At 38.8% G+C, this 14,298-nt stretch overlaps 1 protein-coding gene across 26 annotated transcripts in view; it reads left to right on the plus strand.

The window, feature by feature from the left end:
- Positions 1–13,904, plus strand: part of RIMS1 (regulating synaptic membrane exocytosis 1) — a gene marked incomplete at both ends in the record, with an annotated part of 283,958 nt that extends 270,054 nt beyond the window's left edge. For all 26 annotated transcript variants that reach the window (XM_083350593.1, XM_083350613.1, XM_083350614.1 and 23 more), the window contains 5 exons: positions 5,530–5,671; positions 7,010–7,122; positions 9,792–9,893; positions 12,280–12,419; positions 13,686–13,904. In XM_083350593.1, coding sequence (XP_083206719.1) covers positions 5,530–5,671; positions 7,010–7,122; positions 9,792–9,893; positions 12,280–12,419; positions 13,686–13,904 — 716 coding nt within the window. The remainder of the gene's footprint in view (positions 1–5,529; positions 5,672–7,009; positions 7,123–9,791; positions 9,894–12,279; positions 12,420–13,685) is intronic.
- Between the last annotated feature and the right edge of the window lie 394 nt (positions 13,905–14,298).

Below are 14,298 nucleotides of genomic sequence, written 5' to 3' on the forward strand. Positions count from 1 at the left end.
AGATGCTGCCCAATACATCTTTCTTCTTTGATTTCTTAGTTGTATCATCCTTTTATGATTCCTCCAGAAATGGGCATGGGTCTTCTTGAATAAAATGAGGATGACCTCTACAAAAAGTCATGAAATGCTCAGGATGTAAGAAATGGGTGTCCTTGCTGAGAGGTTAGGACACACCACATGGTTACCAGCAGGCGTTTGTTGTAAAGAGCCAGCACAGCAGTTTCTTAGCACTGGTATGCTACATTCCAAAAAAGCCAATAGTGTGTGATTGTGTAAGCTAGAAGCAATCTTGCTCATGACCCCCTGACCATTTTTTCTTCTCAGAGGAGCAAACTGACACAGATAACAAAAACTAATGCCAGATTATATCTGTGTGGGTGACGGTGCACATTTATGAAAGGGTGCTTAAGAACCTACGTTTGATTGTCCATCCAGATTTTTGAAGGTTTATGATATATTTCCTACTGAGGATTTACTAATATAGACAATATTTAACTTTGCTTATGCTTAAGATATGTTTGTATAATATGTATGTTATATGAGTCTGTTTTCTGTCAAAGGTATAATCAGTTTTAATAGAAAAGAATGACAGAGTTGGAAGGGACTATGGAGGTCTTCTAGTCCAATCCCCTGTTCAGGCAGGAAACCCTACACCATTGCAGACAAACAGTTGTCCAATCTCTTCTTTAAAACTTCCAGTGTTGGAGCATTCACAACTTCTGGAGGCAAGTTGTTCCACTGATTAATTGTTCTAACTGTCAGGAAATTTCTCCTTAGTTCTAGGTTGCTTCTCTCCTTGATTAGTTTCCATCCATTGATTCTTGTCCTGCCGTCAGGTGCTTTGGAGAATAGGTTGACCCCCTCTTCTTTGTGGCAACCCCTGAGATATTGGAACACTGCTATCATGTCATAGTTCTTTTTCATTAAACTCAACACACCCAGCAACCATTCTGTCCCCTAATCATCTTTGTTGCTCTTCTCTGTACTCTTTCTAGAATCTCAACATCTTTTTTTACATTGTAGTGGCCAAGTGTGCTCTTACCAAGGCATTATAAAGTTGTATTAACACTTCATGTGATCTTGATTCTATCCTCTATTAATGCAGCCTAGAACTGTGTTGGCTTTTTTGGCAGCTGCAGCACACTGCCGGCTCATATTTAAGTGATTGCCCACTAGGACTCCAAGATCCCTCTCACAGTTAATATTAAATCAATTAGACATAATAACCTATTTTAGAGTAATGATGCGACTGAGTTAGTAAAATAATTGAATGTTAGGAAAAATGTTTAAAGTGTGTTAGTAATTAGTCAATTAGTAATTAGTCAATTAAAGTAGCAGACAAAACTTTACTTTTCATGGTTTGTTGTTTAAATTGCTGCAATCTGGTAAATTAAATGTTTAAAAAAATGACTGCATATTCTTCAGAGTTGCATCTTCAGGAAATAACATTTAGGAGATGATCATCTCAACAATCCTTGAATGTCCTGTTTCTTAAAGAAAGAAAGACTGAAGAAGCATGCTGTTTCTTTGTATGGCTTTGCTGTATTACCTATTGTAAATTGCTTTTCCAGTAATGGAAAGATGCCCTTTGGATAGTAACATAATAGTTGCACTTTTGCTTGATCTGCCACCTTATTTTTGACATAAAGCAATATGCTGAATGAGGACAGTCATTCCTGAGACTGAGTGCAGGTCATTTCAGGAGAAATTATGCTTTAATGCATCTTTCAAACAGATAATGGAATAGACTATACAAATTTCAGTATAGTTCACTGGTCCCTCTTTAGGACCTTCCTCCCTTCCAATAGAGAGACTAGAAGGGGAGGGGGGGAAGAGATTTTTTCCCCCTCTTAAATATAAGTGGGTTGTTTAGAGGCTATGACAAATATATCTTTCATGAGAGATGCCCTTGAGTGATAGATCAGGAGTGCACAGCTTTTCCCAGATATAAGAATGGCAGGCTGGAGGTTATACTTCTAAACATGATAGATGGATACTGGATAAACATTAAAGGTAAAAGGTAAAGGTTCCCCCGCACGTGTGTGCTAGTCGTTTCCGACTCTAGGGGCCGGTGCTCATCTCCGTTTCAAAGCCGAAGAGCCAGCGCTTGTCCGAGGACATCTCCGTGGTCATGTGGCCGGCATGACTAGACGCCAAAGGCGCACGGAACGCTGTTACCTTCCCACCGTAGTGGTCCCTATTTTTCTACTTGCATTTTTACGTGCTTTCGAACTGCTAGGTTGGCAGAAGCTGGGACGAGTAACAGGCGCTCACTCTGTTACGCGGGTGGGTTTGGATAAACATTAAATATGGTTTAATTTTCTTTACATATACATTAAATACAAGTAAGAGAATAATTCATCAATTGTATATTTAATTTGTCCTTTTGTCAGTTAAAAAATAGAAATTAACCATGTATACAAGACTGTTTCCAAGATTTTTGAGAAGTGATAGCAGTTTATTGATTGATGGAGTTACACATGCTCTTATGATATTAATTCTTCTGCATCTTAACACCTCTGGATTAAATATTTCAATGGTTTTCTTCCTTCCACTTTAGTTAGAAGTTTTAAGTTATATGCAAAAAGACCAGATTTGTAAAGTTTGTCTACTTTTCTGTTTTCAGTGGGGGGAAAATACACCCTTATGAATGCATTTCTTTTGCAACTGCTCATTTTTATCTCCAGTATTTCAATTGTGGTTTCATCAATACTATCTTAAAACTCTTGACTTTTTTATGTATCCATAATCATTTATATATTCAAAATACATTTATAACTCGTTTTTTGTTTCCCAAAGCAGCTCTTTTACCTGAATATTTGTTTTGAAATCATGTATCAGAATCTTTTGTATGAAATATGAATGCTTAATTTTTCTAACACTTTTCTGTACAAAAGGTTTGTTGAACCTTTTCAATACATGTGTGTAGAATAGTGCCACAAGTTCCACTTGAATGATTTCTGTTTAAAACGTTAATCTTATATCTAGTAATTGAGATATAAAGAATCCAAAGTGTGAGCTACATATCTCTCCATCAAAAAAGAAAAAAAAATTGCCATGGGAACATAGCCCGCTGCAGAGTCCTGGCTATTATGGAGTCAATTTGTTATGTAAACAAAAGTGTACAAGTATCCCAAATGTCTATTTGAAATAGGAAAATCAAACATTGTCTACTTCTCAAGAGCATTGCTATTCCTGATCAACAAAAAGCAAAGATATAAAGTACCTATAAACTTGGATTTCAAAAAACAAATTGGTTGAATTATTTAAACTTTCTAGAACATTAGTCAGTATTGACTAAACATTTCCTTTATCTAATCATTGAAGGATAGTTCCACATCCATTATAAGCCTGTCACTTACTCTCCAGTTTCAAAGATGTACGATCAGACATTTCTGGCAGATAGTTCATTTTGTGTAACTCATATAATAGAGATGCCTAGAAATCAGTTAGGCTCGGTAGAGGGAGAGGTTTTAACTTTTTAATTCCTCTTTCACATTTGAAATTCTGTGTGTAAATACTGATGTGCTTTAGAGTTCTCAGATGTAAAATGTGGTTTAAGTGTAACCTTACTTAAGCCTTATTGTCTTTATAATATATACTATGCAATAGCTCTTCAGGAATATGTTAACAAGATCTGTGTTTCTTAAGTGATGTATTTAGTAGTGTATATTGTCTTTTACATGATCATAATTAACATTTCAATGAAATTCAGAAGTACTAATTAAATGTCCATGTTTTGATAGTGGCATCTGAACAGTTTACTCTGTATCTTAACTTTCAAATCCTGAATGGCAGGTGAACAGAAGCATTGAATGCTGTGAATTGCAATGGGCAGGTGAATATGACTAGTAGAAAAGGCTGGTGTTTTTAAGTTTAGCCATGACAGGTGTTGTCAAATGAAACAGCTCTCACTCTGCAACTGAAACAAGATACACATAAAAGGCAGCAGATGCAAATGAACTGAGGGGAAGTTGTGAGGATCCAGAAGAGTGTATTTCCATTGTTAATGACATGCTCAGATGGGAAGACCTTTTATCAAATATTTTCTTGAAAGAGTTTTCACATATCTGTCAACAAAATAATTGGGTGATGAATTAGGTTTATCAATTGTTTATGAACCGTTTTTAACATGATGACATTTATTTAAATTGCATGCATTTTGAAGGTGTTTGCCATTTGTGTGATTTCCAAGTGACTATAAGCCACCACCAAATGCTGTTTGATGCTCAGTATTTACTTCCTAGTGGCCTGATGCAGCTGTTCATCAGAATTCATAAAAAGCTTACAGTAGCCATTTCAAAGGAATCCTTTGACCCTTCCTCAATCTTGAGATACCAGTAGTCCCTCAGCAACCATCACAAAAGAGATGTGAACAATTTTTCTGCATTTTACTGAGGTAGAAAATAACTAATATACTACAGCGCAGTCAACAAGCAGAATATTGGATTGAATTGTAGACAGATTGTTGTCTAGTTTGCAATAGGTTTATCTTAGCTTAACACACCTGAAAGAATGATTGTCAGAATGAACATCCCATATCTGTATTATGAATGGAAGTCTTGCTCATGAATAATTTGTTCCACTCAGTAGGGATTTTTGTAGAAAATCACCCTATTGGGCAGCCTGCAATCAGGGTATAATAAAGGGCTACCACATGAAGGAAAAATAGCATCTCTTGAAGTTATAAAGTCATTGGTGGATCTTGCACCACTTCAGTTGATTATGTTCTTTGTGACATGCTCAGAAGTAGACATTATATCCCCCTTCATCTTCATCAGCCTGAGATCTCCTTGTGGGTAGATAGGCATCACAATCCAACATATCTGGAGAATATCAGGTTGGGTGAAATTGCTGAACACATTCACAAAATAGAAGCATGGCTGTTGCAAAACCAGCATTGCATCATAAATTTGCTCTTAAATGTGCAGCAAATGAATGAGGAATCATTGCATTGTGTCCTTCTTTAAAAAAAAGTGTGTTGCAGTTCCCTGTGTCTTTTGTTTAAATCACAGGTGTCAAACTCGTCACGTCATGTGTCGTGACGTATCTCAACTCTTTTTTCATTGCTGGCAATGGGGTGGGCACGGCTTCTGTATGATGAAACCGGCCCACGGGCCAACAGTTTGACACCGCTGGTTTAAATGGAGTTGAATTAAACTTACACTCCAGGTAAAAGTGAGTGTAGCATTGTAGCTACAGATGGTAAATGCTATCTATAAAAAAGATCAAAACAGATTTATGCTGAAAAAATATAATGAGTTGTTTAATAGCAAGATAGTGTTAATGGATTTCTTAGGGAGAGTAGATAAAGTAATGAATGAATTGAAATGTGTAATCTACAGGACAGTACGCTTGCTAAGAATAAGATTATAATGCACTTTTATTGTCTATTATTTAGAGGTGTCTTTAGTTCAATATTCTTTAGTGAACAACATACATAACTACAATTTTCTAACCTTTTAAAAATCCCCCGTAAAGTATTTCTATTACAGTTTCTACTACTTTCTGTTTTTCTGTCTTTTGCAGAGACTGGCAACAAAAAGCTGAAAAGCACTATACAAAGAAGCACAGAGACAGGAATGGCAGCAGAAATGAGAAGTCGCATGGTTCGGCAGCCCAGTCGGGAATCAACTGATGGTAGTATGAATAGTTACAGCTCAGAAGGAAAGTGAGTTGAAGCCTCTGAACACCACACCCATGATATGTGTCAGACGGGCAGGTTGATTTATGGCAACGTTGGAAGGTTAGGGTGTCCGTAGTGTTGCAGCAGGGAGGCAGATCAACTGGCAACCAGGCAGGAGAGGCAATCTTTTAAAGAAGAGGAGAAGGAAGAATATACAGAATCAGCAGCAATAGTGCCTATATAGCACAGCAGAGGAAGATAAATTGAGACAAGGTTAACCTAAAAACCCTGCTGTCTCATTGCAGATGAATTGAGTGGGAATTGTGGTTGCTCACTAGTAAAGAAAAAGTACTTTGGCAATTCTCTTGGGTGATTCTGCTGACTCTCTAGGATAAAATATCACTGGTTATGCTGCGGCAAGACTTGCTGCCTGAAGGGCCCAGGAGAAAACTTTAGCCTAAATTGCTGTTTTAATATGTGATAGCTTTAATAGAGGCCTCAAGGGTGCATCAGGGAATTTCAAATGCTATAATTTGATTTTAAATATGGGATGTTTTCCTGAAGTTTTCAGTTTCCTTTTATCCAAGTCATTTATCAAAACTGGAACTGCTATGATGCCAAAAAGCAGCAGCTTCAATCTGATCCTAGACTGAATCTGTCAGTCAGAATGTTATGATTGTTTTTCACATTGGTAAATGTAAATTTTGACAGGCATACTTAAATAAATAAATTGGTCATCTCTGAAAATAAGATAAGATTGTTCTTCAGTCAGTTGGCTGTATTAATCCAAACCCATACATATTTAATAAGGCCTTGGGTCCTAAATACGTTGCCAGACTCTGCTATTGGGCTAATGTTGTCATGGTAGGATACAGTTCTTTTATGTGGATAGGAAAAAGAAGTTGAAGGAATGTTTTCCTCAGCTGTGTTGGAACTGGACTGGGTGCACACCATTTCCCCCCCCTGTCTAAGGGATTGGGTTCCCTCTAGATGTTTCTAGACCAAGGGAACAATAGACATACAGAACTTCTAGAAAAAAAATGAGGATATTTCTTTATTGTCTTTACAATTATCTAGAGTCAGCATATCCAGAATGGTGCCTGGGCATGATGGGAATTGTACTTCAGAACACCTGATACTTTCATTTGAGTTCAAAGTATACAGTGGGGTTCTTTGTTTCCATAGAACTAATATTGTCCTGTTTTATGTGACAATTTCGGAAATGAATAAGAGTTCCAAAAAGGCTAGGGTTCAAGAATATGGTAATGTGTTCTACATTCCGTATGTTCATTCGTAGCTGTGCATTTGGAAAAAAAGAGTCGTGCCAGATAATAGCCAGATAATATGAATTATGTTTTAGCCCTTCTACTGTTTTTGTTACAGCCTAATATTTCCTGGAGTTCGACTGGGTGCTGATAGTCAGTTCAGTGATTTTCTAGATGGGCTTGGACCGGCTCAGCTAGTGGGACGACAGACTTTAGCAACTCCTGCCATGGGTAAGAGTAGATTTCTTTTCCCTGTAAAACAGGTTAGATGTTTAAAAATGCATTGTTTGAGAGCAGGGTGGTCAGGTCCTTATGTAATTAAGCAGTTTTTAAAATTTGTCCCACTTTTCACCCATTCTGTATGTGTATCTTTGTGCTGGGCCATTTCTGTGTGGTGTATATATATAGTGAAAAGCTGGAATTACTGTGTTTCCCTGAATCCTGTACCTTCCATCCACTCAAGAGATATCTGGATCCAGTCCCATGAATTTAAAGCCACTGGCTCCTCACATGAGCTAGCAAACAGGCAGGATAGCTAAGCAGTTAAAAAGCAGTTGCTTTTTTTTGCACCCCTTGATTCTTTCAACCATTCACCAAAACAGCAAACAATGCAGAAAAATCTCCAGGTTGAGAAACTTCAGATGAGCTGCTGGCTGTCTATCCTGGGAGAGTCATTGGCTAAGGAGGCAAAGATTTGGGGCAAGGGCTTCTGTCACTTGTCATCTGAGGTCTGACCTAGAAGGCTGAGCAGGTCACTTCCTTCATTCTTCAGAGCCAGGTGGCCATTTGCTTTATAAAGCAGTTTCAAAGAGATGCTCTTTTCAGAGTTAAGCTGAAGTGCTGAAACATCACTCAACCCTAGTGCATAAAACAGTTGGATTCTGAGCCACTTGTAACCATCTAGCTCCTTTCCTCTTCTTGGAATTTCTCAGTCCCATGATCTCTCCCAGAACATAATGAATTATATATGTAGTGCACTAGGATGGGGCCAATATTAATGTAAGATACAAACTACAAGCATGGGTGAATTCACTCTTCCCAGATGGCTTCCTTTGTAGAGAGTGAACTTTTGTCTGAAGATCTGCCAGTAGGCCAACTTCCCTTTGAAAACTGTTCACTTGATGCCAACAGTTTTGACTTGTGACAATCAGAAGTAGAAAAAACAGCCTTAAAAGTTTCCTGAGCAGGAATACAACTGGCCACAACTTCAGCTGCTATTGTATTTTTATTTGGGGTAGAGTTTGTTTATTTCTATGTAATGTTCCTTATTCATTTAGAGATGTACTAGCTATGTTTGGGCTACCACTGAGTCAGTTGTATTATAAATGATTGTTTGACTTTTTAGTTTTATATAATACACCTGCTGGGTTTTAGTCAATGCAGTTCTACAATTAGTCCATGCATGACTTAGGCTGAAAACAATTCATTTTTCCCAGTGACATTTTATTTCTGCTATTTATGCTTTTAATTTTTAATAAGCTCTGCAGATATTCTAACATAGAAAACCAAGTGAAACATTTGTTCTTTTAAAAAAAAGTATTTGGGGAAGCTTCCTTTATATACCAGAGATATAACTCTTGTTCTAGTTGGGTGGATCTTATTACAGGTGGGGATGAGACAGCATACAGGGCGGAGGTACAAAAACTATCCATATGGTGTAGTAACAACAACTTGCACCTGAACATCGGCAAGACGAAAGAGATGGTGCTAAACTTCTGGAGAAAAAAGGAGGAACCTGCCCCACTTTACATCGGGGAGGACTGTGTGGAGAGAGTTTCCTCCTTTAAAATTCTGGGTGTCTTCCTCTGTGAAGATCTGACATGGAAAGTTAATACAACCCAGGTGGCTAGAAAGGCCCAACAGAGGCTTCACTTTCTCAGGGTCTTGCGGAAGAACAGGGTAGAACAACGGCTAATGACCCTATTTTACCAGTCTACTATAGAGAGCGTCCTCTCGTATGGTATTGTGGTTTGGTATGCTGGTCTGACAGCTGCGGATAGGAAAGTATTACAGAGGGTGGTGAGTACAGCACAAGACATTGTGGGCTGTTCCCTGACACCACTGGATGACATCACCAGGGCTCGTTGCCTTGGAAGAGTAAGGAAAATTCTCAGGGATGACTCACACCCTGGATGGTATCTCTTTACTCTCCTACCATTGGGTAGGAGATATAGGAATATAGCCAGCTGTACCAACAGGCTGAAAAATAGCTTTTATCCATGGGCTGTCAGGCTTTTGAATGAGAAATATTTTTTATAAACTTTATGCAGAATTGATTTTCAAGGCCGGTGTGTGGTGCAATCAGTTCACATGGTGTAATAAGATGGAGGTTTGTTGTCACTGTGAGTTGGGGGTGGGAGCACGAAGGGAGGCTCAGCTAATCTCAATGTATACATGGTTGTACTTTGACAATAAAGGTTCATTCAATCATTCAAAACTCTTGAGCTATTGCACCCTCTGCTGATGCCCAGCGGGCACCAAACAGATTTTTTTGTGGGGGAAAAACAGAATATATATAGCAGGCCAAGACTGTGGAGCTTGTTCTCTGAAATGGTTCCAGCTGCCATAAGCCTATCATTTTTTATTACTGACAGTCAACCAAGGCCATTACATTTAAATCTATTGTTCTCTTTGGGCCTTTGATGTTAGTCTAAATTGCATACTACAAAAGAGAAGTTGTACCAGTTAACTAAAAATGTAAGTTAAACCAATTGAAAAAAAGGTAGAAAATTTAGCAAGTCAGCACGGAAGTACTTAATAAAATAAGTAGCACAAATTGAGGTACACTATATAACTAGTTCCTTCCTTCCTTCCTTCCTTCCTTCCTTCCTTCCTTCCTTCCTTCCTTCCTTCCTTCCTTCCTTCCTTCAATTAATATGATCATTCTATCTCTGTCTTAGGAGATATTCAGATTGGAATGGTGGATAAGAAAGGACAATTAGAAGTGGAAGTCATTAGAGCTCGAGGCCTAATTCAGAAACCTGGCTCTAAATCTACCCCAGGTAAGAAAAGCTCTACCTAGCCAAATGTTGATGATGCCATCTGGGGGTGCTCTGGGTCCACATTTTTCAGTGGGTATGAAGAATGCAGTCTCCCAAAATATGGATGGAACGAACACTCAAACACTGCTCTGTGCACAGAACTGTTGTGAATATCCAAGGGCATCTGTCAGAAAGGGCCCAAAAAGTCAAGATGGTGGCAGCAAGTGTACAATTGAAGACCCACACACCCTTTTTGTGGGTGTTGTGTAGTCTTCAACCACAAGGCCACCATGTCAACCTTTTTTGCTCCCCCTTTCCCCCCCCCCCAGATGCTCCTGGAGATGTTCTTTCTTTTTACCTTTTGTTCTTCAGAACTGTAGCATAATCACAGTCATCTAGGGAGATATTTAAGGTAGCTCCACTGCTACCACTACACTTTTTCCTGATTGTACATTCATGTGTTTTGCCATTCTATTCTTAATACATAAATGTAAATATATTTTGTGTGTGTAGATAGATAGATAGATAGATAGATAGATAGATAGATAGATAGATAGATAGATAGACAGACAGACAGACAGACAGACAGACAGACAGACAGACAGACAGATAGATGGATGGATGATGGAGGGAGGGAGGGAGGGAGAGAGAGAGAGATGGATGTAAATTAGAGGAATTGCCATGAATGGCTATTCTTGGAATGACAGGTCTAATAGCCAGATATCATATCCTATAATTATTGCTGCAAGAATAATTAGAGAAGATATGAAAGAGTGGGCAAAGGGAGGGAGCTTTACTTGACTCTCCTAACACTAAGACAGACATGTCAAACACAAGGCCCGGGGGCCAGATCCAGCCCGCAAAGTGGTTTCATGCGGCCTGCGAAGCCATCCTGGAAACAGTGAGGGAACGGCCCCCACTGCCTTGGCCCTGGCCCAGAGACCCTCCTTCTGCCAGAGACCCTCAGATCTGTCCCACTCCTGCCCAGGCCCCCATAGGCACCCTTGATGCGAACAATGTAGAGCTGGCCATGCCCACCCAGTAGGCCATACACACTCTAGCCATGCCCACCCAGTAGGCCACGCCCACCCAGGCCATACCCACGCAACCCCCTGAGGGCAACCGCAATGCTGATGCGGCCCTCAATGAAATTGAGTTTGACACCCCTGCACTAAGAGAATGCCCAAGATCTTAAAATGTGGTAGATGGTTACAACATTTTGATCATGGTATGCACTATAATACACATGACATTGTTTAGCAGAATTGCCTAATGAACCATTTGGGGTTGGACAAAAATGACTGTATAAAAACAAATGTGCTTTATTCACATTTGCCCCTTCAGCAGACAAAACAACTTAAGATTAAATATGTTTTATGATTTTCATCTGTTTCTCTATGCATAAACATCATACTGGCTATAAATCCAATAGATGTTGCCAGATGTGCATGAGAATTTAAATTGCAATGTTTTTTTTTATTATTATGAGAATAAAGCTCATTCTATTTTATGAGTCTTACTTCTGAGTAGCTACATATTGGATTGCCCGGTATACTTCCTCATAGAGCAGATGACAAAAGAGTGTCATAACTTAAGAAGTCTTCCGATGCAATACAACACTCACAATGCACATTTCCAACATCATTAAGAAGTGTACAGAGCAAGTGAGGGATGCCATGAAGCCAAGTAACCAAAGTCTTGAGTGCCATTCCCTTCCTTTGCACAAGTCAGTAACTTGTCATTTCCTATCCAGGAGAAGCTCACATCTCTGAAAAGAATCCCTGATACAATGAAAACTATTTCAGACATCCTTACTGGACAAAGCATAATTTTCTAGCTCAAAGTGAGTTGAGTGACTTTGGGCCAGCCATCTGTGTCTCAGCCCTAGGAAGAAGGCAATGGCAAACCACTTCTGAAAAATTGTGTCAAGAAAATTGCAGGGACTTATCCAGTCTCCGATGATCAGACACTATTGAATATCTATTTATCTGTCTGTCTGTTTGCCTATCTATCTAGCCATCCACAATCAGTAGCTGGTACCTTACCTTTCTTTCTGATCTTCCAAAGAAATGTTAAGAATTAAAGCACATAGAATATTGTTATGCTTTTATCTAAAGATTTTCCTGGTAGAAGTTAATAATTCAAGTGACCATGCCAATAACTAAAAATATATTTGAGTTTCCAAGAGTTATGACAGATTTATACTTCCATAAGATGTTGTGTGCACTAGAGGAGAATCCTAGATGTTTGGTTCATTACTTTTTTCTTTTGTAACTTACCAGTTGCCACTATTGTTTTCGTAATCATGTTGGTAATTTAAATTAATTTCTTATTATAGTACAAATGCCTTAAAACAAGGGAGTTATTAACTTAGGATGTAAAAATATGACATATTTGTACCTTGTAGCGCCATATGTCAAAGTATATCTGCTTGAAAATGGGGCATGCGTAGCTAAGAAGAAAACAAGGATTGCCAGGAAAACCCTTGATCCCTTATACCAACAGACGTTGGTTTTTGATGAAAGTTCACATGGTAAAGTCCTTCAGGTCAGTAGATATTTCTATCTTGGTGCAGCCTATGATCACATTTCAATGATATCAACTGAAATCTGAACACTCTGGCATAGTTAGACTTAAATTCAGCTCAGAAAATATGAGACTCCCTCTGTGCAGGAAATGGGCGGTTAATAAATTTAATGTATAAATAAAATAAGTGAATGAATTGTACCACTGTTTTATAGAGTAGTATATTGATACATAGGGATGTGGTGGCTCAGTGGGTTAGGACGCTGAGCTTGTCGATCAGAAGGTCGGCAGTTTGGCGGGTCGAATCCCGAGTGCCGCATAACAGAGTGAGCGCCTGTTACTCATCCCAGCTTCTGCCAACCTAGCAGTTCGAAAGCATGTAAAAATGCAAGTAGAAAAAATAGGGACCACTACGGTGGGAAGGTAACAGCGTTCCGTGCGCCTTTGGCGTCTAGTCATGCCGGCCACATGACCACGGAGACGTCCTCGGACAAGCGCTGGCTCTTCGGCTTTGAAACAGAGATGAGCACCGGCCCCTAGAGTCGGAAACGACTAGCACGCATGTGCGGGGGAACCTTTACCTTTACTATATTGATACAGTTATTGGAAGATTGTTCTTTCTTAAGTGGACTACATGATAAAAAAATTGATAGAATAGTTGATGTGTCATCGATGACAGCAAATTGGTTTTAAAGAGCTTAATGAAGCTTTATGAGACCCATTTGAGTTATGGGGCAAAAAAAGAAGAAAGGGAAAAAAGATCTCCAGTTATAGAAAGAGAGCAAAAGAAAGAGAGAAACAGTGATTTGGTTGGAAGAAATATGAATTTTTAAAGTCTAAAGGATTTCTTTTGGACCCAATAAGTGATTGCCTCCTGTTTATAGTATGTTTGCAGTCTACTATGCTATACTTGTATGTTTATCAACAAAACACTGCAAAAATATCATATGCCTCTGGTGCTTTCCACTCTAAAGAGGCTAAAGTACTACACTTGGAAACTCACACTGTTTGGAATTTAAAAACCTCTGACAATATATAATCACAGAATAGCCTTGCAGATAAGATGGTCCTTTGTTGTTCCTATCCCAGAAGGTGATCAAGATCTAGTTTATGATTTGTATTGCCATGTGTTTTTTAAAAAAAAATTATGGCCCAGATTGCATTTTAATACTCTAATGAGGAACATACGTCACTCGGAGTCATTACTGATTAGAACTCCATGTAAGCCTAAACAATTAAATAAGTAAGTTGATAATCAAATGTTAATTCTGACTCTTGTCTTTGCAGGTGATAGTATGGGGAGATTATGGCCGGATGGATCACAAGTGTTTCATGGGAGTTGCACAGATCTTGTTAGAAGAACTTGATTTATCCAGTGTGGTAATAGGCTGGTATAAATTATTTCCACCTTCCTCCTTGGTGGATCCAACATTGACTCCTCTGACTCGCAGGGCCTCTCAGTCATCTCTGGAAAGTTCAACTGGGCCTCCCTGTATTCGATCTTAATGAACGTAACTCATTATCACTCAAGGCAATCAGTGGGAAGGGCAATAGCTATTTGCAACAATGAGGAACAGTTGTGAAAAGAGACAATCATCACATCAATTTTGCCTGTAGTAGTTGATCCAAAAATATGTCTAAGTTGTGTATTAAAAAGACAGCTTAAATCGATTGAGCAAAGCAGTATATGAAAATATAGTCAATCCATCTAGCAAAATGACCCTGATGTTTATCATTATCAGGATTTGAAGAAGGACTTTTGAGATTCAACTGGAACTACCATTGTTCAGCAGAGCCCCTGTCCCATTTTGTTTCTCAGCAGAAACCATAAGCAGTGTTAACATCTTGATATTTCTGTATTGTTACTTCTACTTCTTTGTTCTATGTTCTCCTGCCAGTT

The sequence above is a fragment of the Vipera ursinii genome, assembly GCF_947247035.1.
Source record: "Vipera ursinii genome assembly, chromosome: 1".
In the NCBI taxonomy this organism is placed as follows: Eukaryota; Metazoa; Chordata; class Lepidosauria; order Squamata; family Viperidae; genus Vipera; species Vipera ursinii.